This window comes from Fistularia commersonii, chromosome 19 (genome assembly GCF_037954325.1).
Source record: "Fistularia commersonii isolate RoL2024-O1a breed Wild chromosome 19, RoL_Fcom_v1.0, whole genome shotgun sequence".
NCBI classification, from domain to species: Eukaryota; Metazoa; Chordata; class Actinopteri; order Syngnathiformes; family Fistulariidae; genus Fistularia; species Fistularia commersonii.
In genome coordinates this window covers 5,397,854-5,423,789 of record NC_141302.1, presented here as the reverse complement: position 1 = coordinate 5,423,789, position 25,936 = coordinate 5,397,854, and the positions used below count along the sequence as shown (strand labels likewise).

At 41.5% G+C, this 25,936-nt stretch overlaps 4 protein-coding genes across 5 annotated transcripts; 2 read left to right on the top strand and 2 right to left on the bottom strand.

The window, feature by feature from the left end:
* Positions 1 to 1,192: 1,192 nt before the first annotated feature.
* On the top strand, positions 1,193 to 6,144 carry LOC147223494 (low density lipoprotein receptor adapter protein 1). Its single transcript, XM_086165595.1, has 3 exons — positions 1,193 to 1,390; positions 2,841 to 3,550; positions 4,406 to 6,144. Exons 2-3 carry the CDS (start codon positions 2,956 to 2,958, stop codon positions 4,489 to 4,491), a joined length of 681 nt encoding a protein of 226 aa, XP_086021721.1. The 5' UTR covers positions 1,193 to 1,390; positions 2,841 to 2,955; the 3' UTR covers positions 4,492 to 6,144.
* LOC147223493 (uncharacterized) lies at positions 4,904 to 14,376 on the bottom strand. 2 transcript variants are annotated; one of them, XM_086165594.1, is made up of 8 exons: positions 14,148 to 14,376; positions 12,704 to 12,775; positions 12,512 to 12,583; positions 10,883 to 11,082; positions 8,437 to 8,500; positions 8,154 to 8,319; positions 7,713 to 7,910; positions 4,904 to 7,048 (listed from the first exon to the last, which is right to left on the bottom strand). In XM_086165594.1, exons 1-8 carry the CDS (start codon positions 14,154 to 14,156, stop codon positions 6,951 to 6,953), a joined length of 879 nt encoding a protein of 292 aa, XP_086021720.1. In that variant the 5' UTR covers positions 14,157 to 14,376; the 3' UTR covers positions 4,904 to 6,950. The 2 variants fall into 2 exon arrangements, with proteins under 2 accessions (XP_086021720.1, XP_086021719.1); XM_086165593.1 differs by having other exon boundaries at positions 14,142 to 14,286.
* A 1,305-nt stretch (positions 14,377 to 15,681) lies between these two features.
* On the bottom strand, positions 15,682 to 22,916 carry man2b2 (mannosidase, alpha, class 2B, member 2). The gene is made up of 19 exons (XM_086165839.1): positions 22,719 to 22,916; positions 22,220 to 22,366; positions 21,685 to 21,790; positions 21,431 to 21,603; positions 21,083 to 21,198; positions 20,701 to 20,878; positions 20,384 to 20,582; positions 20,110 to 20,300; positions 19,766 to 19,937; positions 19,371 to 19,507; positions 18,461 to 18,741; positions 17,975 to 18,166; positions 17,648 to 17,891; positions 17,142 to 17,252; positions 16,872 to 17,064; positions 16,629 to 16,775; positions 16,410 to 16,522; positions 16,176 to 16,293; positions 15,682 to 15,979 (listed from the first exon to the last, which is right to left on the bottom strand). The coding sequence occupies exons 1-19, from the start codon at positions 22,851 to 22,853 to the stop codon at positions 15,876 to 15,878; spliced, it is 3,057 nt and encodes a 1,018-aa protein (XP_086021965.1). The 5' UTR covers positions 22,854 to 22,916; the 3' UTR covers positions 15,682 to 15,875.
* An 80-nt stretch (positions 22,917 to 22,996) lies between these two features.
* smim20 (small integral membrane protein 20) lies at positions 22,997 to 25,714 on the top strand. Its single transcript, XM_086166265.1, has 3 exons — positions 22,997 to 23,172; positions 23,935 to 23,991; positions 25,491 to 25,714. Exons 1-3 carry the CDS (start codon positions 23,064 to 23,066, stop codon positions 25,532 to 25,534), a joined length of 210 nt encoding a protein of 69 aa, XP_086022391.1. The 5' UTR covers positions 22,997 to 23,063; the 3' UTR covers positions 25,535 to 25,714.
* Positions 25,715 to 25,936: the final 222 nt, after the last annotated feature.

Here is a 25,936-nt window from a genome sequence, read left to right as displayed (position 1 = left end):
TGTACGTCTCTGACATGTGAAGGTTCATGACTCTATATTCTAGCGTTTTAGTCAGGGAAACACCCGAATGACGATAAAAAGGATGTTTAATGAGAAATAGCTGTTGTTGGCCACAGTCACGCCACACAAGCTTGCAATACAACTAACTGTTCCCGCTCAATTCCAGGGAAAAAAAACAGAATTCTCTGCACCCAAAATCACAACCACAAAATTCCCAGCAAGCCCCCAAATCACACAGAAAACAAGAATCAACATAAACCCCAATGTTCGTGACTCGCTACGATATGATTTATGAATGAGACAGTGAATGGTTTCTATATGTGACCCTTTGATTGACCGGCGAGCGGCCCAGGATGAACCCCGTCTTTTGCCCCGGGCAGCAGGGATAAGGCTCCTGCCCCCCTGCAGCCCTGAGTGCAGCATAAGTATTGTGGCGTTTTAGTCAGGGAAAACACCTAATTGTAGGTAAAACATCTGTTTAATAAGCAATAGCTTTTGTTGGCCAAAGCCACGCCACACAAGCCTGCAATACAACAAACTGTTTCCGCTCGATTCCAGGTAAAAAACACCCAGAATTCATTGCACCTCAAATCACACCCACAAAATTCCCAACAATCCCCAGAAAACAAGCATCAACATAAACCCTGACATTCCTGACTTGCTTCAGCATAATTTTTGAATGAATAAATAAATGTTTATTGCCAGGTTAAAAAAAGGGTTTCTAAATGTGGTGTAATGTACATAGTCACTTAACACCACAGTAAGATATATCATACTTAGCAAACATTTGGGGAGTAAATATAGAGAGCATGCTTTTAAGCAGCAGGATGATCTGTCAGGTTAACTGATGACATACTGTACATACAGTTTGGGGCTAAACCTTAAATACAAGTAAACGCACGTCGACATATTTTGCGTGTGTGAGTGGGAAGTACTATGACCCAGATGAGGAACAAACCTCCACGGATGTCACCCACTTGTAAAATAAAAAAAAAATAGAAGTAAAGCTTCAGGTGAGTTGTCCATCCGCCCCTGCAGCAGCCGCCCGTCCGCGGCGCGCCCCCGGCGCGTCCCCGGCGCGCCCCCGTGCGCGTTCACACCCTCACCAGCCTTCCTCCACTGACGCAAGCGCTCGCTCCCGCGGGGACGAGACCGCGCTTAGGCTTCTTTTTAAAACGCTCTTCCCCTCCGCCGGGAGCAGACGGAGAGGCGTGTACTCGGTCGTACATCTTAGCTCGGGGTTTTCTTTGCATTTCGGTCGGGATACTCTTTGTTTTTTGGTTTTATTTTAAATTTCTTTCGACTCGTGAACGCGCTTTCACTTGTGCCGCGTGTTGAAACGGTTCACCTGAGGCGCACGCGGACATCGTTCGTATGAAACTGTGGCCAGGTAAGGGTTTTTTTATTTGTCATTTTCACTCAAATACACTAATACCCAGCTTTTTAAAAAGACTTCTTTCCAACAAACTGTTACCGTTTTCGTGTTGTTTTCAAGTAACTGACAACTTTTTTTTTGGTCGTATCCGCATCGATGCTCGCAACACCACTTGCTAGCTTTTACTCAAGTTGACATTAACAGCTCAGGCATCGTTTGCAGGAAAACAGGTTCGCGGGTTATCAGTTCCTGTCTGTTTAACTATCCAACAAAAACGAACGAAAAACTAATAGCAACGTGCATGAAACAAACATACAGAGTTCCCCTATGCTTTTTTTTTATTGCTGTGTGTCTGTCTGTATGCGTGTGTGTTGGTACAACTCCCAAGGACCAGGTGAAGCAAGTGAGAGTTTAATGATGCACCCAGAAATGAAGAGTTGACTCTTATTCTGAGGTGCACGGGGTTTAAAAGGAAAAAAAAGGTATAAAAAAGTGTCAAAGGAAATATAAACCAACCGTTCTTGTGTGACTGTTCTGCAGAGTTGAACAGCTCTTTGCATTAGTCAGATAGCTGTTTATTTTAATTGGTTTTGCTGTATTCCAATGTGGATGTTAAATCCACATGTCTAATCCAAATCTGTTTGATTTGGATTAGACATGCGATGTTCAGCTGGCATATTTTGATACAGATTATGTTTCTTTGTGTGCCCAGGTGAAAGTTCCTCACATTCCCCTGTGTCTGCAGCCCTGACATAGTCGCGTGTGTCCATTTCCTGGGTCAGCTTTGACCCTAAACACTTGCATCTCCTTTGTGATGTGACACAGTCCAAGAAGCATGCTATTGTTTGTGGGAGAATATTTAGGGGGGAATGCAAAGCTGTTTCCTGTACAGGGATTTCAGTAACAATGGGCACTACCTTGGAACAGTCGGCGGTTCTCTCTGCAAGTCACTTCCGAGGAGGGAGCTAGGATGTTGAAAGAATGGCAGAGAAAGGGGAAAAAATAAAGTGTAGCACAATGAGAACCGGCAGTGCTGTGGTTTTTGTAGGACAGGAGACAATGGGAGGCCAGATGCCTTTGTTGCATAAGACTTGAGTTAACAAGGTTACAGGGGTCTCCAAGTTCCCCTGTGTTGTAGTAGTATGGTGTGCACATGGCTTGAAATGAGTTTCAGGATGTGTAACCGTAATTTACCAGTCATGTTTTGTTCTGTATGTCAATGATCCCAAAAAGTCAAATAAAATGTGTTGTTTTCTGGTCAGCAGTAAGTGTATGACTTCTTATCCTTTTGATTGCATGTTCTCACCTCAAGGACACTTGTGTTGTTGAAAGCATTTTACCTATGATGTGTGAAGCATGAAAATAACCCTCTCTACCTTTTCCTTCCTATTCAACACCGAACCATCCTTCCTCTCTACTTTTGTTAATAAACATCCGATAACGTCACTCTATTTCTTTTACTCAGATAAAAGCAGTGGATGCAACTACGCTCCATTCACAGAGAAAAGGTGGCAGAGTGGGAGAGGCTCTAAAGAGGATCAGCTGACCGCAGGCAGTTATACCTCAGCCCGAAAAGCAACATGTCCCTTGGCACGTTCCACCTCATGCAGACCCTTAAGAACTCGCCTGCCGCGCTGCGTCGACGATTCTGCCGGGATCGCACGGAGTCTTTGTCCCATGGTGACCCGCTATTCAAAGTCCACTACCTTGGCACGGAGAAGATCTTTTCTCTGGATAGAGAGCAGGCTCAGGATGCCATTACACACTTACTAGAAGGTATCGCCAATGGGAAGAAGCTGAGCAAAGATCATGCCTTGGTGGTGCGCCCGAGATACGTGGAGGTGAAGGAACTGAGTACAGGTCGGCAGCTCACTAAAACATACCTTCAGGACATCGCGTACTGCGCTGCAGATGCCAACCGGCCCAACGTCTTCCTTTACATCTGCAAGCATCACGGACAGCAGCTGCAGTGTCGAGTGTTCTGGTGTAGCCGGGCAGAACGGGCACGGGACATGACCGCGTGCCTGGCACATTCCTTCCAACGAGCCTTGAGCGACTGGCAAGATGGCTCAGCCACGCTGCTCCCAGGAGAGATGAAGGGGAAACGTGTAGAGGAGCCAGCCAACTCTCCTGCTAACACGAAGAGCTCCACGCTCCCCGCCAGCCTTGGCAAAGGTGAGGTATCAATTGATCATCAGCGTCACAATGTAGTGGCATAATATCCAGGACAGTATAATTTAGAGGTGGAAAGGTAAATAAAATTGAATGAAAATGCAAGGGTATTAGTTCTTACCTTGGTTTTAGTGAATTATCAGTGTAGCAGAAGTAAGAATATCAAATAACTGCGTGTTCTTTGATATCAAACAGGTTTCCAGTTCTCCCCACTGACTACTAGTGATTATTTGTTTTTGTTTTTTTTCAGTTTCAGTTTTGACATACAGTTGTTTTGATGGTTTTACTGTTTTTCTTACCCTAAAAAGATGCACATTAAGGCTGAGCTTAATGTGCTGTTTGTTGTAATGAAATCAGCTTGTAGTGTTGTGTAAAGTCTTTACAGACATCAAGATTACTTAGGCATCCAGGCAGTTTATGGAAACTTGGGCCTTTAGTTGAAATTCATTAGTCTTCTTTTTTTTCCTTCACTAGCTAGTCCATTAGATTAACAAGAAACCACAATCCCCAATTGAATGTTTATTCCTTAAAAGTTGTACAAAACTGAATTAGTTCTGTTTATATTTGGAGATGGATGTGGTAGTTGGTTACTCGGTCTTTGCTTTCTCTTAGCAGAGGCCCAGACTTAGCCATTTGTTTTCTTACAGTAAGACACCACTGACCTCAAGCACAGTCAGTGAGAGTAATGAAAACAAGCATTGAAGAAGGTGTTGGTAAATGAATAGCTTCACTAGAACACTTATGTCACAGTTTCCAAACTGTCTGGTTAGGTTGGATGTGCATAATTCACAGTGTGTGCTCCTCACTTGCAGCTGCTATGCTAAAACCACTGACCTTTGTGTCCTTGTTCCTTTTCAGTACGCTGGAAGAAGAGGGGATCTGTGTCACGGAGCCCCCTCAGGGCCATCACCAGAAGAGGGTCTGCTTCTGATAGCTGGAACTGAGCTCCCTCTTTAACCCTTCAATCACAGGGCAGGTTGACCCTTACGACTTCAACGATGACCACACTGATAGAGGGGAGGACTGAGTGGATGAAAGAGCGACGTGGGGAAACCCCATATTTGGGCGTGTGATAATGTTGCCATCATCGGTGTGTGTTTGGACTTTTGACACGGCAAAATTGTTTTGTAGCAAGCGTAAGGTCCACTGCGGCAGGAGACGCTGCCTTTTTGTTCACCGGTCAGCAGCTGTGTGATGACTTGTGGCTGTGAGTCATTCAAGGACCTGACTGGTTCACATCATCAGTCTTTGTTTTGTTTGTTCAAGCAGTTATTTGAGTTTGGTCAGTCGGTGACTGACCGTGATACCAGCTCTTGGTTGAAATATCACTAAAACTGGAAAAGGACAACAAGAGTCTTTTTTTTAAAAGGCTTTTTTAATGTTTTTAACTTAACTGACATTTGTGACCGACAGGCCATAATGATTTTATCAAAAAAAATTTTAACCCTGTGGGACTAACCGTGAATCTTCTCTATTTTTGAATATTATAGAGAAAACCACACCTGTGACCGGTGTTGTTTTAGTTTTCTTAGGTCACAAAGCAGGCGTTACGTAGAGAAGGTGATTCAGTTGTCTGTATTACTCCTAAATGCAGCTACTAAACAGTTTGTAACTTGTGAGCACTTTCCAAATTTCCAGCTTTAAAATGACATTTGAACACATCAGTTACTCTGATAGCTACTTATATCAAATGCTCTATCGTGCCTTATTAAATTTAAAGCGGCCATTAGTTGTGTGCAGTGGATGGCAGGGCAAGCCCTTCAGCCGTCAGTCTAAAAATTACGAGTAAACTCTTGCCAAAATAGCAGGGTCAACAAAATCCTCTCCCTCCGTATGTGTCCTGCAAACAAAAAAAAAAAACAAACAAAACAGATCCCCCTCCTCTGTCCACAGCGATAAATCATTTGCATTTATTTGGAAAAAAACAGTCAGCCATGACTTGCGGGTTTGTTTGTCCGAACACTGGGAACGCTGTGTTCCCTTGTGGAGCCTCTGTGTGGAATGTGTGGCCGTGCACCTGCATTCCAATTGGGGGAATTTAAGATCGAGTATCTTCCTTAAAGCCCAGATATCTTCTAATCATGACATTGCATGTTGAGTAGCCGAACCAGGCGACGCTACAACGTGCTTTCTACTCTGAGGCCTCGACTTGTTCACATTTCCCAAGGCTATAAATGCTGCTCCAACTTCGTTAAGTCCATTTAAAGTGACAGTTATAGGCAATGATCTGTGCAGGATTGCATAACTTGTTCCCATGATGGCGGTCAGTGTCTCAAGGTTTACAAGTGTTTCACAGAGTTTTCAGAAGTGGTACACCCATAGGTGAACACTGATTTCTTTGTGTTTCATGACCAAAATTAAGCTTTTTTTTTTTCCAGTGAAAGGTGGCTGTGTTTTTGACTGATGCACCTCTAGCCTTATGTTTTTTTTTGTTGTGTTTTTTTTTTTTAAATGTACTCAACGTATCTCTACAAAAGGCACACTCCCAAAGAGGTTCAAGTGCCTGCTTTAATGAGTATTTTATCAGTGTACTGTTGTCATCATGTACATATTTAATTAAATATGTATTTCCTGAAATATTAAAACCTTTTATACTACGTTGTTTTTGGTTTGTCTAGTGTGTCTACATGTTCTCATACAGCAAGACAAATATTTAACTAGCTTTTAACTTCCGCAGCTTTGACCCGGACGGTAAACGAGATACATGATGAATGAGGCTGTTTACAAGACTGAAAATCTGTTATATTTGGCCAGAAGAAAGCATACTCATGTGTGGGAGTGTGAGAGAGACAGATTGAAGGGTTTAGGGTGGCAGGGCAGAACATTGAAAGTCATGTGACTAATTTCCCATGGTTGTATCTATAGCGTGGTCTAACATCTAAGAATACTTTTTTAATTTGAAGCAGGTTTGACAAGAGCTTGACTGATAACAGACAGCTGATTTTTGGGGCAGTGTAGTCTTACACTGGTTTTAACAGATGACCAATAATGAAATCATTTGGGTCTGGACTCAATATGTTAAATGCAACAACATTCACATCAACATTGGCGACATGTTGAATAGAGGTTATGACTTCAATGACATCTAATGCCAACCGCTTGATTTAGGTAATGACGGTTTTCAAGTTAAATATGCGTTTTAAAAAAACTCATCAGTGCGGTTTCTAGCATACAAGCTCCTTCAGTGTAACAAACACAGTGTGATTACTTGCAGGTTAATTCCAATCTTTTTGCAGCATGTGATCTTGTAAAGCCTTGTGAGGTGAAAAAAAAAAATCCGGTGTGATTGTACCTAAAACTATTTCCTCTGTTTTTGTTTCTACAACACATCTGTGAAATGATTTATTACTGTAGAAGGAAACACAAGGTTATCTTTCACTGCTGCGCTCCAAAAGTGCCGTGGTCAGTTGGACTGGTCTTCAGCCCGCGGCTCTCTGTAACGTTGGAGCTCCAGCAGGGACTGGACATGGAGGCGTCTCAGAGGCTTCACCTCCTCCACCACTGCAAGGACAACAGCCTCATTATATTCAATCATGTAGGGACGTTTAGTAGAATCTAAATATTATCTTAACTGCAAACTTGAACTATAGATTATTAAAAAGAAAAAAAAATATGGAAATGCATTTATGTGTTTGAAAAAGTCCAAAATGATTACGTGGAAATTCCCATTTTTACCCTTTTATATGATATCCTGACTCATGGGACAGAAATGAGTTGATTGGCAATTAGTCACCTTCAGGGGGATAGAGCATGAAAACCCCCAGAATGTATCATGCTTAAGACACACTTCATGTATCATTCTTAATATATTAATCTAAAAAAAAAAATCAGGTTCCTGAGCATTGTCATCTGAATATTTTCCATTTCATCCTCTTCGCCACTGATGGTTGAAAAAAAACTGCAGCCAAGGTCAGACAAGCAGAAAGAAGGTCTAATGGCTTTTGTGGCCAAACACCACCACCTGCTGGTTTAACCTACAAAATTGAATTATTACACCTAATTCTGCACTGCGTTCATGAATTACTGCACTTAAACAACTCAAGTAATAACCTGATGCCTGTTGTTGTTATTCAGCACCTGTACCTCACATTCTCCGTGATTTTTGTTACAATTTTCTTGTTGAGTGATAGATGATCGTCCGCGTTTTCTTCGATCCAAACCCTACCTTTGTCATAGTGCAACTCGTCCCGGTTCCCATAAACCACGTACATCTCCAGGAAATTGAGGAGCGCTCCTGTCACCAGGAAGCGCTCAGGGAGGGGAAGACTTTTGATGTAACGCATGTCCAGGGCGAAGGGGTTGGAGGGACAGGGTATCGTGCACAGGCCCACCAGCTCACTGACGATATCCCACACTCGAATACCTTATTTAAAAAACCAAAACCAAAACAAAAATAAAGGCGAAGGCCTTTTTTTAGTGCTACAAAAACACATGTTTTTTTTGAATCTTTTTATTTCTCCAAAAAAACAGATCTACACTCAGCAGGGGAAACTGAAGCAAAAGGACATCTGCATCTGATTAGCTCATGGAAAAATGTGTAATTACTGAAACTGTGCAGTGAAACAATAACTTTCTCCTCTTCGGATTCCACACATTGTTTCCATACCTCGTGTCTGCCAGTCGGCGATGGACTTCAGTTTCATGGGCGTGTCCTTGACCATCGAATCGGCGCCTCCGATGTTGACCAGGCGCTCGTGGTTGGAGCGTATCCAAGCGTAGGGACGCCCGTATTTGACATAACCGGCCAGTAAAAACAGAGTGCAGTTGACCTCCTGCAGAAATATAGTAAAGAAGTGACAGGTAACCCGCAAATTATAGGTCAGGAGCAAAGAACACGTGCTGTTGCAATTTTCCTCTCTTGTAAAGACGATGTTGGCTGAAGAACTTACAGGAACTGCTATCTCTCTTTCACTGGGAGATGCAGGGAGAAGATGCTCCTCACTGCTGGGGTCCCTACGGGGCCACAGAAATAGGTCAGCACGTGTGCGTGCATGCGTGTTTGAGTGTGTGTGTGTGTGTGTGTGTGTGTCTGAAATGTGTGCTGGCAATTTCACTAATGGTGAATCAGAGAATCGGTGCTGTAAACATGTCGCAAAAGTTCAATATCATTTCGCTCCCTGGCAGGAGATGTAGATTTTGGATGCCATTACTATTTAAACTATTTGTTAGGCAAAAAGAAAAACATGTCCTCATTAGTTCACATTATCGAAATAGAAATTGATTTTGACGAGACCAAACTAAACCGGTTCAACAAAACGAGGAATTCCAATTATTTTAGAAATGATCACATTTTTATTTAGATTATTTAAAACTCAACATAAACCCATATAGTAAGAAAATGGATGGATAAATAATGCAATGGCATATCTGAAGTTTTGATGGCGATCCTCAGTGCCCTAAATTTTGGGCTTTGACTTAACATAAGTGCTACAATCTAGATACTAATATCAAGAAAGATGGGAGATTCTACTCCATCCAGTGATAGAAATAGCTTGTTTTTTGCATCGAAATTTGTCAAATAAACCAAATACTAAGTCGGTCAGGCGCCCTTAAAATCCTCCTCTCTTTTAAAGGCACACAACGTAACTTTGAAAACCTGCCTAGTTCACATCCCGAACAACAGGAGGGCAACAGGCTGGCACAAATGTGACATTTCCGGCTGTACCGCTAGAGATAAAGATACGCTAACTTCCCTCGGTGTGAGCCGAAGGTGAGATTGAAATTCGGTTCCGAGATCCAGCGACGCTCTTCGCTCTGTCTTCTGACTAAAAACACATCGAGACACGGAAGCGATCGGTTCATACGAATTGGCATCGGGCCTCGGCTGCTGCTTCTGCTCCGCAATGACTCACGAACACCTCTTTAGGGTTTTATGAGGCCAGAGGGGCCGGTGCTGGTGGATGTGACAGGGCACATATATCACATTTAAGACTGGAATGTAATTACAGTCACATCCAACTCTTCACTTTATGAACAGTTTAAACTCCGAAAAAGGGCTCGTGTGAGCTGGATGCTTCTCAAGAAGTTTTAGACACACTTATGCGGCACCCCGCGACCGTCTGGCCGTCTGCGCTTGGCCGTTTTTGCGTCTGAATGCGTTTGCAAGACGGCAAGACGAACGACGGTCAATACTTTCCAAAATATATCCCCGGTTCACATTTGCAAACATCACAGTAGTATTGTTTTCTCACGAAATTTGCTCGAGCGCATCCACGTTAAACGCAGACACGTAAATATGGTACTCATTTCCTGTCAAAACATGTTTTATGATTCACCAATGTGGTTTCGCGAATACAAAGAACCGTTAACCCTCTCCCCGCTGACGCCGACCATTCCCACTGTCTAGCGGATCCTGTGAATCATCTGATAAAAATAGGTCACCCAAACAAGATCGGGCTGCCGGGCCTTTGACAGGAGAGAGGAAATGCTCCGCCGCCAAAGCAAACACCCGCGGAAGGGAATATTCTGCTTTGTTAACGGCACTGCAATGAAAATGTTTTCCCCAAATCTGAGGTGTTTTTGTATCGGTGACCCGTGATCAGACGCTTGAGAGATAACGGACCGTTAGAACCGTAAAATACCCGATGTTATCCCGATACATGTTTGCGGATGCTCACAGAGATGACTCTTGTGTGTATGACAAAACACATTGTAGTCTACGGTACAGTTTTATCATTTACAATCCGCATTGTTTTCCCAGGTATCAGTCAGCAGAGGTTATTTCTCTTCCTCCTGATTGTCAAGCTTAGCTGAAAGACTGTTAGTATTAGGTGGGACTGTCAAATTGATACTGTTAGATGGTCAAAAGTATTCTAAATATCTCGACAAGACCAAACAGGGTCTGTATCGTGAACTGGATTAAACCGTGCTCGAACTTGTTCAAGCGCCTTTTTTTTTTTAATCAAACCATTTCAGTTTAGTCTCGGACCGCTGCCATCTCCTCAGCCTGCTCTGCTCCTCCTTCCGGTGCTTGCAGATTGACTTTTAGCGCCATCTGCCGTGCAGGAGAGCACGCTTTTTTTTTTTTATTCACTGTGAGAAAATTCCCTAAGAGAAAAGTCATGTGATATCTCAGTGTATTTTGGAAAAGAACAATGTACTTTTATTTGAACAAGAAAGATAAGATTTGTTAATTCCTGACACACGATGCATGACAAATACCTCGTTCCTGTGTTTGAAAGGAACATTTCTTTGTTTGCCAAACAAAATATATTGGTTTGTTAGAGCTCTTTTGTGTTTTTCAAATCCCAGCGTTTAAGCGAACTGAAGGGCCTTTTGTTTGTCAGTCCAGTCGTGTCTGGAAATAATCTTCCTACCCAAAGTAGCATCCATCACCTGACAGTGTGCGATGGCGTCTTGGTGTGTGTTTGCGGCTGCGGGGCTTGTGGGCCCACAGGATCCCCAGGCAGGGGAGAGCTGCTCCGGCTGCCCAGGCTGGGGGAGCTGCTGCTGGGGGAGGCATCACTGCTGTTGCAGCTGCTGGTGGAGGAGTAGGAGGAGGCTCTGGACACGGCGAAGCCTGGGGAGCGCCAACCCTGCACGGCGAGAATAATCCTGATTACAACAGGAAGAGAGTAAAATAAACCCAGAATCGAGCCAAAGAGCAGAGAGGACCTGGAACATTTACACCGGTCCCTCTCTTTGGCGAGGTTACGAGACGTGCAAGCTGTCGCAGGTGATCCTTTTCATGGCTTTTGGTGATCGCACATCGCAAAGGAGGGCTGACCGAAAAATAACTACACCCTTTTGGCCATTTCTTTTAGTATATAGATACATTAGAATTACAGGTCACTGTACATTCATTATTAAAAACATTAAATGAACGCTGAAAATCACCTAAATTACAGAGATAAAAGGTATTGCTGGAAAACGGGTGCAAAATAAACAGAAAAGGGCCCGCCAATTACCCAGTACAGTCACTGAAGAACCACACCAGAGACAGGAAATAAAAAAAAACTATCAGTAAATTCAGAATGCATAGCAGTAGTCATTCCTTATCTGTACCGCTTATCTTGCACAAGAGCCGATCCCAGCTGTGATGAGAGGCACGTTACACCCTGCTAATCGATACTGATTATCGATTACATGTTTCTGGGCTGCAGGGGGGAAGCGGAGGAAGCCCACACAGAGACATGCAGGACATGCAAACGCCACATAAAAAGCCCTCCTGACGGAATTGAACCGAAGACATTCTTGCTTTGAGGCCCAAAAGCGCTAATCACTGCATCCCTCAGCCACCACATATATATGTATCTTTTAAATCTGTATTTTTTTGTATATGTCTGCACACTGTCCTTCAGTGTCAAGAAAGGCATTGTCTTTATCATTATGACATATACATTGTATAAATATGCATACCTGAGCATATATATGTATATGTATATATGCATACACACGAAAAAAAAAAAAATTCATGATATTCTAATATTTTGAGATAGGATTTTTGAGTTTTCTTAAGATGTAAGCCATAATCAGCAATAGTAACCCTTTCATGCATGACAGCCACTACAGTGGACAGTTATTAACATTTTTGTAACTCAGTATATCATGGGTCATGCATCAAATGGTTAAAATAATGAAAAGCTTGCAATATTTAAGTTGATTTGCAATAAAACCAGAATGTATTACATTTTTTTTGTTATTGCATTACAGAAGATAACGAACTTTATCACAATATTTAAATTTTCTGAGACAGTCTTGTATATGTATATGTGTGTGTGTTTGTTATATAGGTACATATTTGAAAGGCATAAAGGAAACAAACCTTTCTAAGACAACTTTTCTTATTAGTATATTTACTTCAGGAAGGTTTGGGTGTATGAGGGGTGTGTGTGAGTGTCTGTGTGTGTGTGTGTGTGTGTGTGTGTGTGTGTGTGTGTGTGTGTGTGTGTGCGTGTGTGTGTGTGTGTGTGTATGAGGGGGTCACTGCAAGTGCGTTTGCGTTTAATTTTCCTTTAAACTGACCAGATCTTCATTAACTACAGTCAGCAGCAGCTCCTCCTTCCCTCTGAGCCAAGGCTGGAAGTACTTAAACCCCTGTCAGACAGACAGAGAAAAAAAAGTTAATGAGAGAAAGACTGAAAGAGAGCTTTTTAAAGTTTGCCTGTCTGATTAAATAAGATACATTTTTATTTATTATACGAGTCCAAGTTGCACCTGTAAGGATCCGAGTAAAGCCAGGTCATTCAGAAAGTGCTGCAGTTTCCTCCTCTGCTCCTTCTCTTTTTTCTGTTCACACACACACACACACACACACACACACACACACAGAGCAAGAGAGAGAGAGAGCACATTAAAGTCTCTGTCTCGTTCCTGACCACTCGAGTTTCACTGTTGTGATTTCTGTGCCGTTTCACACAAAGGCTCCTTTCACGAAGCTTAATGAAAGTGTAACTCTCTGTCCTCTGGGACGGTCGTATCTTCAGGGGTGAGACTTACAATAAGGACTTGGAGAGTTACAAATGTTTGTAAGCCAGACCTGGTCAGCTCCGGGTCAGAAACATTCTGATTAAACCCAATGAGAAGTGAGATGTAGGTTTTACTTCAATAAAAAGTACAGATTAAATTGACTTGGAGTACCTCAGTATCATCTGCATGCTATATTTTCCTCAAAAAACAAAATAAAACCATTGCATGAGAGAATATATAAAATAAATGTTGACAGTATACAGAGAGAAGATGCAGTAGTATTACTATTTACTTACCTAAAGAATTTAAAATTTGCTCTTCGTTAGTACATCACAACATCCAGTGATAGTGATAACAAAATAAAACACAATAAAATCACGTTATTATGTTCATACGAGGGTGGGGCTTCACTTTTCATTCTTTATTTATATTCCATGTTTACTTGTCCTAATTCAGTTCTGATTGAATTTAAGAGAACATTATTTCTACATTTGCTGAAAAAACAAACAAACAAAAAAAAAACATTGTCCATCACTGGTTGAAATTGAAATGAAAGTATCATCGTGTTGTTATTTGTAATGAAGAAGAAGAAAAAGAAGATAAGGTGAAGAATAATAGAATAATGAGACAAAGAATAATACACTGCTGAAAATAATACATAAAAAATAATAATACATAAAACAATACAGCACATTGTTATTTCTAATAAAGAAAAAGATAAAAAGAAGATAAGAGGAAGAATAATAGAATGATAAGATGAAGAATAATAGAATAATAATAATGAAGAATAATAAGATGATTTGAACATTTGAGGGACGAAAATAGATGCCAAGTTCATATCACAAATTAAATTATTTGCTAATTTATTTTAATGAATCTTTATAAATCTGTGAAAGGAAGTTTTAGTTTAAAAGACCACACACGTTGAAATGTACTCAGTCATCACCCACAGAGTCCCACAGGTGACGCAATGCCCTCAACCTCCGGGATGTCTAGTATCCTAGCAACAGCTTCAACACCTCCTTGCTGCACCCAGGCAGCCACATCCGTAATACAACTGTCATGCATTTTGCACTAGGACTGATAACAAAAAAAATTACATGCATCGATGTGCACTAAATATTATGGTCTGGAGATCCTAAAGCCGCAGTCGCAGAGAAGACATGCTGAAAGGAAGAGGTCTTACACTCACACTGCTCATCTTGTCTCAAACTGCAGACAACCTGTGTTTCCAAAGCGCTCATGGCGATAAATACGGAGGAAAATGCTACTGATGCCCTTCAGGCTTTACATGTAATGCTACAATCCTTCTATTTAGCTGCTACAGCGGGGTTTTGTCCTCCTCGGGTGGGTCTTTATGTTCATTGTTGCTCGCAGCGTTGGAGTAGATGATGGCGAGGGTTTGTGTTTATTGCGCCCCTAGTGGCCACATTGGAGAACTGCACCCTACAATCTGCAGACAAAGTGCATTCACTTCCTGTCAAAACAGCATTTTTGAGTTTCAGTGCAGAAACATGAGTAATCATCAACATGAAAATGTTTTTTTTTTCTTATGAATATAACCACTTTTGATCTAAAAAAAAAAACACAACAAGAATTATGAACATGTCTATGGAGCTTCTCAGTCATCCAGGTCATGGTTAATTCTTGTCGAATTCTTCCCTTTAAGACGTTTCACCTCTCATCCGAGAGGCTTCTTCGGTTCGAATGGACTTTGAGGAGTTTTCCTTATATAACTTCCGGGATTTTAGGGCTGGTCTAAGTTGCGATGGCTTTTTATGTTAATGGGAAGATTAGCTTTGCGGAAACAAGGCCGAAGCTGGTTGCTATGTTGATGGCGGCGTCGTTAGGAGGAACCAACGTGCGACTCCTGGGGACTTACCGGAGTTGAAGTTTGAATAGAAACAACTAAAATTCAGATTGTGTGAAGCAAATGAGAAGAACCTGATAGATCCCATGGGCTAGATCATCGGGGCCTGGTTTTGGTGGTGTATCTGGGTTGTTTGGAGGCTGCAGGTAGACCTGGTGTGTGTGTGTGAGTGTGTGTGTGTTGATCTTTCACGGGATGGATCCCAGTGCAGCGTTATATGTGGACAAAAGGTTGAGCCTTAATCCCCCTCCTCTATTCAGAAATGTTTTTTCCGTTTTGACAAAGATGGCTTCTTTGGCTCTTCAAAAACCATTGGTGCACATTGCTGGCTTCAGGGGAGCGGCCCTTTTCCTTCAGGTGTTGGTGAACTGCAGAGTGTCGGGCCATCCATTTGTGCAGAGGTTGTTTTGTCTCCCCCTTTTAGACGTCATCAGAATCCTCATTGCAAGTGACAGCGCACACCATATTCTTGCTCTTATGCATGGGTGTTTCGGTCCCGGGGGTCCATCAGTCTGCCTCGGGCTATTATTGGGTTTGAAATGCATTTGGCGTTCGTTGAAAACCCTGCTCGTTTTTTTTTCGAAGAATTGTGAATAACCTGACTCCGTGAAATGCGTACACTTACATTACCATAAAACAACTGCATGTGACAAAACACTGGCTGTCAGTGGATGGTCTCCAACTCCTGCCGAGTCCTGACGTGCCAAAGCCGGATCAGCTCAAGTACAGATATGGATATTCTCTGATTGATTGAGAAAATGTTCTTAAGGCACCTGGAAACTAATTTGTTGTACTGCTGCCATTTGTCCAGAGATGAACCATAAGCTTTTTCCACTGTAATAAGAACATTTAGAAATGATGAAACACAAGGAATCAGTTTATTTCTTTAGCAGGTGTGAGCTCTTACACTCAGTTACAATGACAGTACGGTGCTTACAAATGAATCTGCATCATTTGTAAAATTTGTAGAAAAACAAAGGATATTCAGGATGGATTTTTTTTTTTTATTCAGTTTAAAAGATCTTCACGGAAGACAAAAGACAGTGGAGCCTAAAGCTTCCTCTGGCTGAAGTGAACAAAAAAAGTCCTGATCTCTTTAGGATGGATGGTCACGTTGAAAACTTCATCCCCGAACACCTGATGGCGTTTATTCTCTGAGATACAAAAAAAACAACAGAAATGAAGAAATATTAATGTATGTTATTTGGAATTCAAAGAAGTTTCTTAATCTCCTGTAAAAAATTACTAATCGAGTCATTCGTTGTTTTTTTCCCTTCAGTATTAACCCCTGCAGAGAATGACCAATTAATTACCTAAAATTGACAATGAATAACTAAATGAAATTCTCACTTTTCTTGAATTCATCTTTAGTTTTCCACCTCCATCTCTTCAGACTGTCAATGTCCCAGGTTCCTGTGAGGGAACGCTCCTGCAGAACTTTCACTTCCCCTATGCCCTGCAGCACTTCCTGTACTCACAGGAAACCAAAAAAAATATGATGTAAAGTCTATGACTTGCATCATTTTTAAATTTAAGTCTGCCTCATGTTACACATGCAGTGAGCAGGTCTTGTTGTATTGTCACCTTTATGTTAATGGTGACGGGTTTTGAAAGCTCAGGGTCTTCACCCTCCTCAAAGAGATGTGTGATCCTCATCAGGACCCGGTCATAGTCTGGCTCTGGCTGCAGACCCTCACCTGAATGTCATGGATTAAAATACAAAAAAATTCAGAAAAGAGATTATAACCTGGTCAACTTGCGCATTATGTGTGATTGAGCTGGGTGGCCATTGGCTTGGCTGACCTGAGCGCACGTTACTGAGGTGAACGTCATGACTGGAGCTGTAGTTCCAGCCAGGGATGCTGAAGCTCTGCAGGTGGAGGTTTGGGGGAAGAACCACATGAACTACGGGAGATCTTCCTCCAGGCTTCTCCATCAGCCAGGGTTTCTCTAAACATGCAGAGGTGGGTTGTTTTTTAGGTCAGCGAGGCAGCCCTTTTTTTTACGCGCTAAAAAAACAAAACAAAACAAGGGATAAACACTTACTAGGTTGGTCTATCGGCATGATGACAGGCCTATGCTGCAGCTCCACTGCCTCCCTCTGGTAGAGCTTGGAGGTGGCACTTTTGGAGCCCAGCATCATCCACAGGGTGGGACGCACCACCGAGCTGTCGTTAAGCGTCAGGTTGTAGCCGAGGTTCCAGGCTAAGTTGTTCCAAAGTCGTCGATGCAGCATGACCTGAAAGAAGCATACCGGATGTAAGAATACCTCCAAGAAAATGGAAAAATAGCACCCGCTTCTCCCAACGCAGGTACCTCTATCTGTCCACTGGCTTGGCTGGACACGCCGTGGGCTCGGTCACTTACAAGCACCAATCGGCTCAGGTCGTCCTCGATGAAGGCGGTGCGAACCATGGGATAATAGTTCTACAAAATGAAGGTCTGATTAGGGCAGGACAATAAGAAGGAAAAATAATATCGAGGTGTTCAGCAGCCATTTTTCTTTGTTGATTTTAATCTCACTATGTGATGACTGGAAGTAAATATTCTTTAATTTTATGAGGGTTATTTACAGCTGATTTCTAGATGACCACTAATCTAATTTCTTGTTGATTATTTTAGACAACTAAATAATAACCTTTAAGTATTTCTATTAAGATGATCAATGTCTTTTTTTCTTTTGACACTGGAGGGAAAAAAAATAAATCAACCACATAGCATCGCTGTTTGATGTATATATACACATATCTATATATATTTCCCATCAGATCAAATTAAAATCATGGCAAATACTTTTTTTTTTCAATAGTCCACAAACTCACTCTTGCAATAATATTGATCGGGAACTCCTTGTACACCCTCTTCATCATTTGGTAGCCATTGTCATCGGTGTACAAGGTTCTGTTGCTCTTTAGGGACGAGCTGGTCCGCAGGACGACCTCTGTGTTGATGGCGAGCGGGCCCAGCGAGTAGCTCTGCTCCAGTCTGTGACACTTCCCTTTACCCCCGGTGTATTCTGGAACACGGGTGACGATAAAGAAGGCATACTCTTCGTCGCTCTCCTCTCTAAAAGGTTGGAGGATTCACGCAAGCATGGTGTTGGGATATCTTCATACACAAAGTAAATAGGACAATAAACTTGTCCCCACCTGTAGAAGTACTGCCTGATCTCAGACACGATCTTCCCAGGGATGATCTCCATCTCCACGGCTTTGTAAGCCCGAACCGCTGAGCCATTAGCACTGAAGATGTAGTTGTCCGAGATGGGCCCTGCTTTCAAATCTCCATTGGCCTGGTACTCCCAGAAATCTTGGGTCACTCTTACTCTTCTTTTATCTCTTCTGCCGTGAGTGACGGGAGTACAGAGTAAGGATTGTAAGTTTAGCTGCTGGATGAAACTACCGCATGATATAGATTCTTCGTCAAAGTAATACAGTATGTTACTTAAACGTATGGAAATATGTGACGTAAATTATACAGGCTGGGCTTTTGTCTTTAATTCTCACTAGCCTCCATTTCTTGTCGGTCAAAGCACTGTTTTTTTTTTTTTTTTAATTTAAAGTTGCCACATAAATGAAGTTTTTATTGTCACTATCTATATGGGTTGTTGAAATTGTAAGCGACTGAAATCTTACAAATAGGTGATGCTGTGCAGTAAGTTGGTCTCCTGGTCAAACATGAGCGTGTAACATTCACTCCGAACGGGCAGCAGCCTCCTCCCTTCTGTTTTTGTCTGATCCTGGACACCGCGTCTCCCAAATGTAATGGCTCTGGCACCGTATGTCCAACCACACCAGGAATCCTCTCTGCATGGCTCCTCTGAGAACTTCAGAGAGAATTTCCTGTGCTGGAGACCTCCCAGATCCACTGGGATGAAAAGATCGTAGGTCACATTGGACAAAATTGAACTCTGGATCTGCAAAACAACAGGCAGCTTGTTATTAGGTTTTAATGCAGCATGCTAGTTTGTTCAAAATAACCACTTAACATCTGACCAAGATACTTCATTATGAATTGTTTTTTTTGTGCTTTAAGAATTTTGACAGAATTTTATGGTCTAGATCCAAAACAAACATATTTGTCTGGTTAATATAAATCCAATTGTTATGATAATTTCTTACTAATTCAGTGAGAGTTAAAGTATAACTTTTTTTTATTATCATTTTATTTATTATTTATTATATATACAACTTTTAGAATAAAAGCAGAAACACCAGATAACAGTGTTCAACAATGTTTTGCTGACAGTTGATTGTTGAACACATAATTGATATATGAATTGATATTAATATCAATGATTACATCCAAACGGAGTAAAAAGGTATTTTAGCAATAATCTGGGCAATAACTTCTGTAAAGATGACAAAAATAATTCATATTGATCAAATATAATCAAATCATTGAGATGGAGACTTAACAACAGAAGTCTTTTCTCTGAGATGAGTTTAGAATTTATAATGTTTACTTAAATAATCATCACAGTCTCAAACAAACGATTTTTCAGTCATTAAAGTAAAAAAAAAAAAAAAAAAAAAAAAAAATCACCTGTACAGGTACCGGCTGACCGTAGTCATCAAAAACGGCCGCGTGTGGAAAGATTATGGTGATGTTGATGATTGTGGAGATGTTCCACGCTAAGGGGTTGAAAATAATCATGTGTTGTTCCAAAGCCTGATGGACCACTGGTATAAGAGGAGAGAATTATTTACTGTTTTCTCCAAGCATTAATACACATGAATTGGATAAATATAATCCTTCTACTTATTAAACCTAATTTCCTAAAGTCTTAGTTCAAGACTGGAATCGGGGAAATTCAACTGGCCCATCAAAACCAAGAAAATACTGTATATATACAGTTTGAAATTCATTTACAACGTGTAACAAAGATTAAAAAATGGTAATAACAAGCCACTGTCGTCTGCAATTCTACTGATGGTCACCTCGACTGTGGAAGTGTGTGTTGAGGATGCTGGTTGGATCAAGTCTGTGGGGCAGCAAGAAGATGGCGGCTAGAAGCTCCTGCACCCCCATCATGGCCTGAGTAAGGTGCTGGAGGTACATTTCTGCCACTTTGGGAGACTCAGTCCCTGTGATGCCGTCATGATGCTGGACCTTAAGATAAACAAACAAGCCTAAAATAGCATTTTGATTTAGAACCGAGACAAGGATCATGCCAAATTACGCTCCGAGTAAATAAACATTATTTAAAGCATGCATTTCAAGTATGACCAGTAACTATTTGTAATATATTTTATTTCAGCACGTCTTTGTTTAAAGAAGATACCTCAGAGACAGCCCAGCGTAGAGCTCTTAGTTTGCTCAGCGCCCAGTCTTTTGCTAGCGGCCCTTCGGGGAAGGTGATTCTGTACTTAGTGAAAAGAACCTCTGCTGCGTGGAGCTGTGAACTGGCTTGTCTTGCCACCCCTTTCAGGACATTTCTGGAGGCATAAAAACCTGTCCATGCCTGCTGGGATTCTAGCAAAAACAGCATGAGACAGTGTTGCGAGTATCAGCTTGTGATATTCTCTGATATATTTGTGCCGCCTGATTTTAATTACCGGTGGAATATGGTAGAAAATCTTCACTTCCACGGATCTCCCAAACCAGATCTGACTTGTAGATGGCTTGGAAGTATTCGCTGAGAGTTGCATATTGAACTGTCACACCAAAATCTTGACTGTTCTGATTGATGTAGTTCATTAATGGGTCCATGTTGTTGAACTGTACCGAGGAGTTGTAGAACTGTTTGTCACAGCCCTGAAACAAACATTACACAAATATTTTTAGAGACTCCCTTGTTGATTTTTCACATAACCTCACATAAGGTGATATGTGATTTGTAATGACAGTGCTCAGCCCTTTTGCCTAAACTCACCCATGGCCATAGCACATGGTTGGTCCTAAACCATGAAGCCCTCTGCTTGATGTTCTCTACCATGGTCTTGGCATAGGCATGGACTGTCTCCTTGGTGACCGGCAGGCTCATGTTGGGGTACACTCCATCTTGAGGAGGGTCAGGAAACAAGGCAACACCATTCCAATAGAAACCAGAGCTGAAACGTAACGACACATCTTTCTTATTACAAAATTAAAGATTGTTTTTGTTGCACAAAAAACATAAACATGAATACGGAATAATGGAAAGTACATCCAAAGGAGGCATGACAACTCAGGTAGATTAACAGAAGCATTGCCTTTGTACAACCAAGACAAAAACAAGACAGGGGCCAAACAAACAGCTCGATTAGCAGAGATACCTGTTGGAGAATGGCAGGTGAGAGGGAGTACAGTAGCTGAACTGGTCCATGGTGTGTGTGAAGATCTGCTGCTGCTCTCTCAGGGAAGGAGAACCTCTCCACACAAACTGTAATTGCTGTTTGAAGAAAATAATTCAAGGTTAGAAATGCAGATCTTTTTCACTGTGAACTGCAAAAGATTAAATCACACATCTTATTGCATAAATATTATATGATAGCACTTCTATGTGGAATTAAAAAGCCAGTCTAACTGTGTTGTATAATAAAATTTCTTCTACATAGTCTAAAGTCCACAGAAAATTTTGATGTACATAAGGCACCATCTGGTCATACAAGTAGTATTGGAACCTTGTTTTTCTGCATGAATTCCTTGAGGTCATAGTCAATACGGGATATAAGGTGAGCATTGAACCCCGCAAGAGAGAAGAGGACCGGTGTGGTGGCAGAGGCTCCGAATGGATCCACATGCCAGGAGAACTGTGGACGAACCCCAAACGTCTCATAAAGGAAACCATGGCCTTCTAAAAGAGGGGAGAGGCATCCGGTCACTCGCAAAACTCATCACAACCAAAGATTAAGGGTCAGGAATTGTCCAACATCACCTGTCATTTGCAGTATTTCATCATCTAAATCTGTTACGGCTTCATCGTGCATCACTTGGCCACCAATGATGAACTCGAGTCGACCCTCTTTCACAAGTTGTTGTACCTAAACGTCAGAACACAATAATGATTATTGTAATGAATATAAGTTAAAGTATTGAACAAAATCCCAAAACAACTCTCAAACTCCAACCACCAATCTACATTTAAATTTGCCCCCCAGAGGTGATAGAAATGCCAACTAAAATTAACCCCCCATTCTATTCTACAGCACATTTTCTTCTTAATAGCCAGATTCTTGTTTAATTGATAAAAACTTGTCCCTCATGAGAAAAGTGCACTTTGATCAAATAATGTGGAACCAGACTTCTTGCCTCACACAATTTAAATACATCACTCTATATGATGTTGTTGTGTTGAAAGTCCCAAGTAAGTCTCATTGTAGAGAGAGATACACATCTGTAAGCTCAATCTGGACTGGAAATCTGTTGAGCACATCAGTTCAGGGCTCTCCTATGCCGTCATTCAGCCTTACCTGTGTCTTCTCTGAGCCGGAGGCAACGGTTTCCCACCACAGTCGAAAGAACTCCTGCTCCACAGCGATAAACCTGCGGTGTTCTGCCTTTGACAGCTCCCTCGTCACACTGCTGTACACATTGGCTGCATAGGCATGCATACTCTCCTGTGGAAAACACTCACTATATGAGAAATGTGCTCACATTTTATCCCCATTGTACTTCTTGGTAAAGCATACTGCACAGGAGACATTTCCCTTACATACTGTGATCACTTTTTTTTGCAACTCCACCTTAGCACTCCTGTCACTTTAACAGTCAAATGCTACAATATCTACATCACCATAACTTGTTGTTCGTTGTTATCTGTGACAAATTATTTATAATTGTTTGTACTTTTGCACCGTGGGTCTTACAATGACGCTATTTCAGTGCTCTGTATGTGTGAAAATGGTAGTACTGACAATAAAGTTGACTCTGACTTTGACTTTTGATCTGAAAATGTGATCACACACCCACCTGAATACTATAAACCCATCCAACATCCATGTGACTGTGAGGGATGACAAACGTCTGAATCGGACTTGTCTCGCATTTCACCGCAATTGTACAGGAGCACAAAAGAATACACAAAAAAAGAGGTAAAAACCTCATTTTTTAATCCTCTGGGTTTTTGTACGGCAACATTGGATAACTTCTCTAAACTACTTCCTTATTATTGTCAGGCGTAGACACGTGACTATGACGTCAGCGGATGTGCGTCCCTACGGAAAGCGAAGCGGCTCAAAACAGTTTCAAACGCGTTTGAAACCGGAAGCATTTACAAACGTGAGGTCAGGCTTTGCCCTCCGATGCAACAGAGACATGTCAAAGAATAGGAAAATAGTTTTGATATTTGGAGGTTTCGTGACGGCGATTGCTGCTGCCTTTTACCCCATATATTTCTACCCGCTGACGCATAAAGACGAGTATAGTAAGTAGCTAACGGCTAACCTTCATGCAGTGCTTGCAATACTTAGCTGTGACTAAAAGTGTCTGTGCTCAAGTAAGATTGGGATGAGAGCAATTTTCTGTTTTAATTCGGCAAAAGAAAGTGTAATGCTAACACATTTTCTTAGTTTACCACCATCTGTTCTCTCTTATGTCATTGCTCTAGGTGAGCTGGGTGGTTTAATGTTTCCAAAGCATTCAGTGATTGGTTTTCAAGACAGCTGAGGGCACAAAAACCACGCCATTCAAAGTTGTTTTGCTAAATGTGGTCGAATTAGAAAAATGCTTTTTTGTTCACATAGAGTGGCCCCAAATGTTTCTTTTCCACTATTCCGAAACAATAAACATGCAGTTAAACAAGACAGGACGTGCCAGGAAAATTCAGTTAAAGAGTTGGAGTTTCTTGCAACGTTACAAACTCAACACTTATTGTTCAGAAGTGGAAACTTTTTTTTTTCTTTTCTTTTTTCTCGATTTTCCTGGCTGGACTTTGTTGACAGCGCAGAAAAAACGGGGTGCAATAGTGGAATTCTCAAAGTGCTACATTCTTAAGAACTGTTACAAGAAGAAGTGCTGTTGGATTTGGCACTGTTTCTTTGCAAGTTTTATTTTGAATATATAACAGGGAATGTAGATTAGAAACAAAAGACAGCTAATGCTGTTAAGGCAGTTAATTTTGCTAATGATAGCAGCATTAACTGCACGTAAGCCATCCCTGAATATTTCTCTTCTTTTTCTGTGTCAGGAGAAGTCCAGAAGATGAACAGGGCAGGAATCAATCAGGCAGATGTGCAGCCTGTGGGTGAGAAACAGAAAAATACAACAGCCTCATTTTATGATATGAAAAATAAAATCATCTGTGAAATGTTTGTATTTATTTGTAGAAATGCATTCAAGTTTTCAGTATCATTGCTATCAACATCAAGTAGATTCTCTTTTATCTCTTTTTGAGGGGGTATTCAAGTTTAAATAGCAAGGCCTTCCAGGGGTGCATTTATCCAACACAGATGCACTGGCTGGCTGTATTTGTCTGGGGCAGCGCTTGCCAGACAAACAGCTACCCCAGATGTTAGGGGTTCACTATCAGAACAAGTCCAAAAGGCCTCTAATCCCTCCCCTCCCCCACCACACACACACACACACACACACACACACACACACACACACACACAAACATGCACACTTCTGTGGGTATGTATCCCAGAAGTAAAAAAACAAGTGGATCATCTGTCTTTTTTTAATTGACAGCTAGTTATTAATCATTTGACAGGTTGAATCCCAGATTTAACGGGAAAATGTATCTGAATAGTCAAATTCCACCTCATTTTCTGGATTCTTTATCAGTCCATTGCAGTAAATTGAGTATCTTTGTTTTTTCATGTTTTCTCTTCATGTTGAATGATTAATCAATTTATCGATAAGGGTGGAAAGCAGTCAACAAATGATGTTTTCGTCTTACTGAATATTGGCTTTTTTTGGCTGTTGGAATGCCCGCCTTCTCCCTAATACAGCGAGACTGGATGGCATTTGTCCTGTTGAGCTCAATAGGGATGTGCGTGACAAGAAGTCTAAACATTTAAATACCTGTTCCCATGCTGGTTGGCACCAGAAATTCTTGTCAGGTGAAAAAAACAAGGGGAGGGTGGGATAAAGCTTTTATTTTGAGCTCTAGAAACCATTACAGTGAGATGGTAGTAATGTGCAAGGATCCTCATATTACATTCAATAGTTGGGATTCCTGAAGACTATGAGTAACTGCTCTAAATAAATAGTCACTATTTTACATACTTTTTACCTTTTACATAAGATTGCGCTCAACTTTGTGTTTTTTTTTCTTGATCCGATAAAGTGAAATAGATGCTGCAAGATAATGTTTTATTTTGAGAGGTGAATGTGGGTTGTGTGTTGCAGGGGTGCACACAGGGGTGTGTGTGTGTGTCAGTGTGTGTGTGTGTGTGTGTGTGTGTGTGTGTCAGTGTGTGTGTGTGTGTGTGTGTGTGTGTGTGTGTGTGTCAGTGTGTGTGTGTGTGTGTGTGTGTGTGTGTGTGTCCCTCTCTCTTGCTCACTTGGGCGCAACCAGACAAATACCATCCAGTTCTCTCGGCTCCTCAAGAGAAGGCAGGTGTTTTGGAGATGGATAACATAGTGACATGAGCCAAAAAAAAAAAAGTAGATGGATAAATAGAAGTGTAGACAAGACAGGAAAGGGTTTCTTTTTTTAACAGCGTTAACGGGTGTGAACTATCCCCTTAAAAGTGGTGCAAATTACACAACTGACATGACTTCCTCTTCTGGCCTCAGGTGTGAAAATATGGTCGGATCCATTCAAGTCTGCGGGCAAATGATTGCTGGTGACAGCTGACCCTTCACTAATTCCAGGCACTATGGATGCTGTGTGTGTGTGCTTGTGTGTGTGTGAGAGAGTGTGAGAGACAGATGTAGGAGAGAAATGATGTCAAGAATGTGTTTATTTCGTGTGCTGTGTTGGACACCATGAATAAAATTCCTCATATTCTTCAAATGCCTTGTCGGTATAATTTCGTACAACATGATAGCGGGAGACAGTAGATGTGCATTCAATGGGATGAAGTTCTTTTATTTATTTCAGATTGTTATGATAAGTTGCTGGGCTTTATTTGTCCACCAGGGGTCACTACGCTCCTATTTGTGCTACTTCATGGCAATGCATTGTTGAAGGATTTGTTAGTGCACCGTGGGTATTTTGGAAAATCTCTCAAATGTCCAAC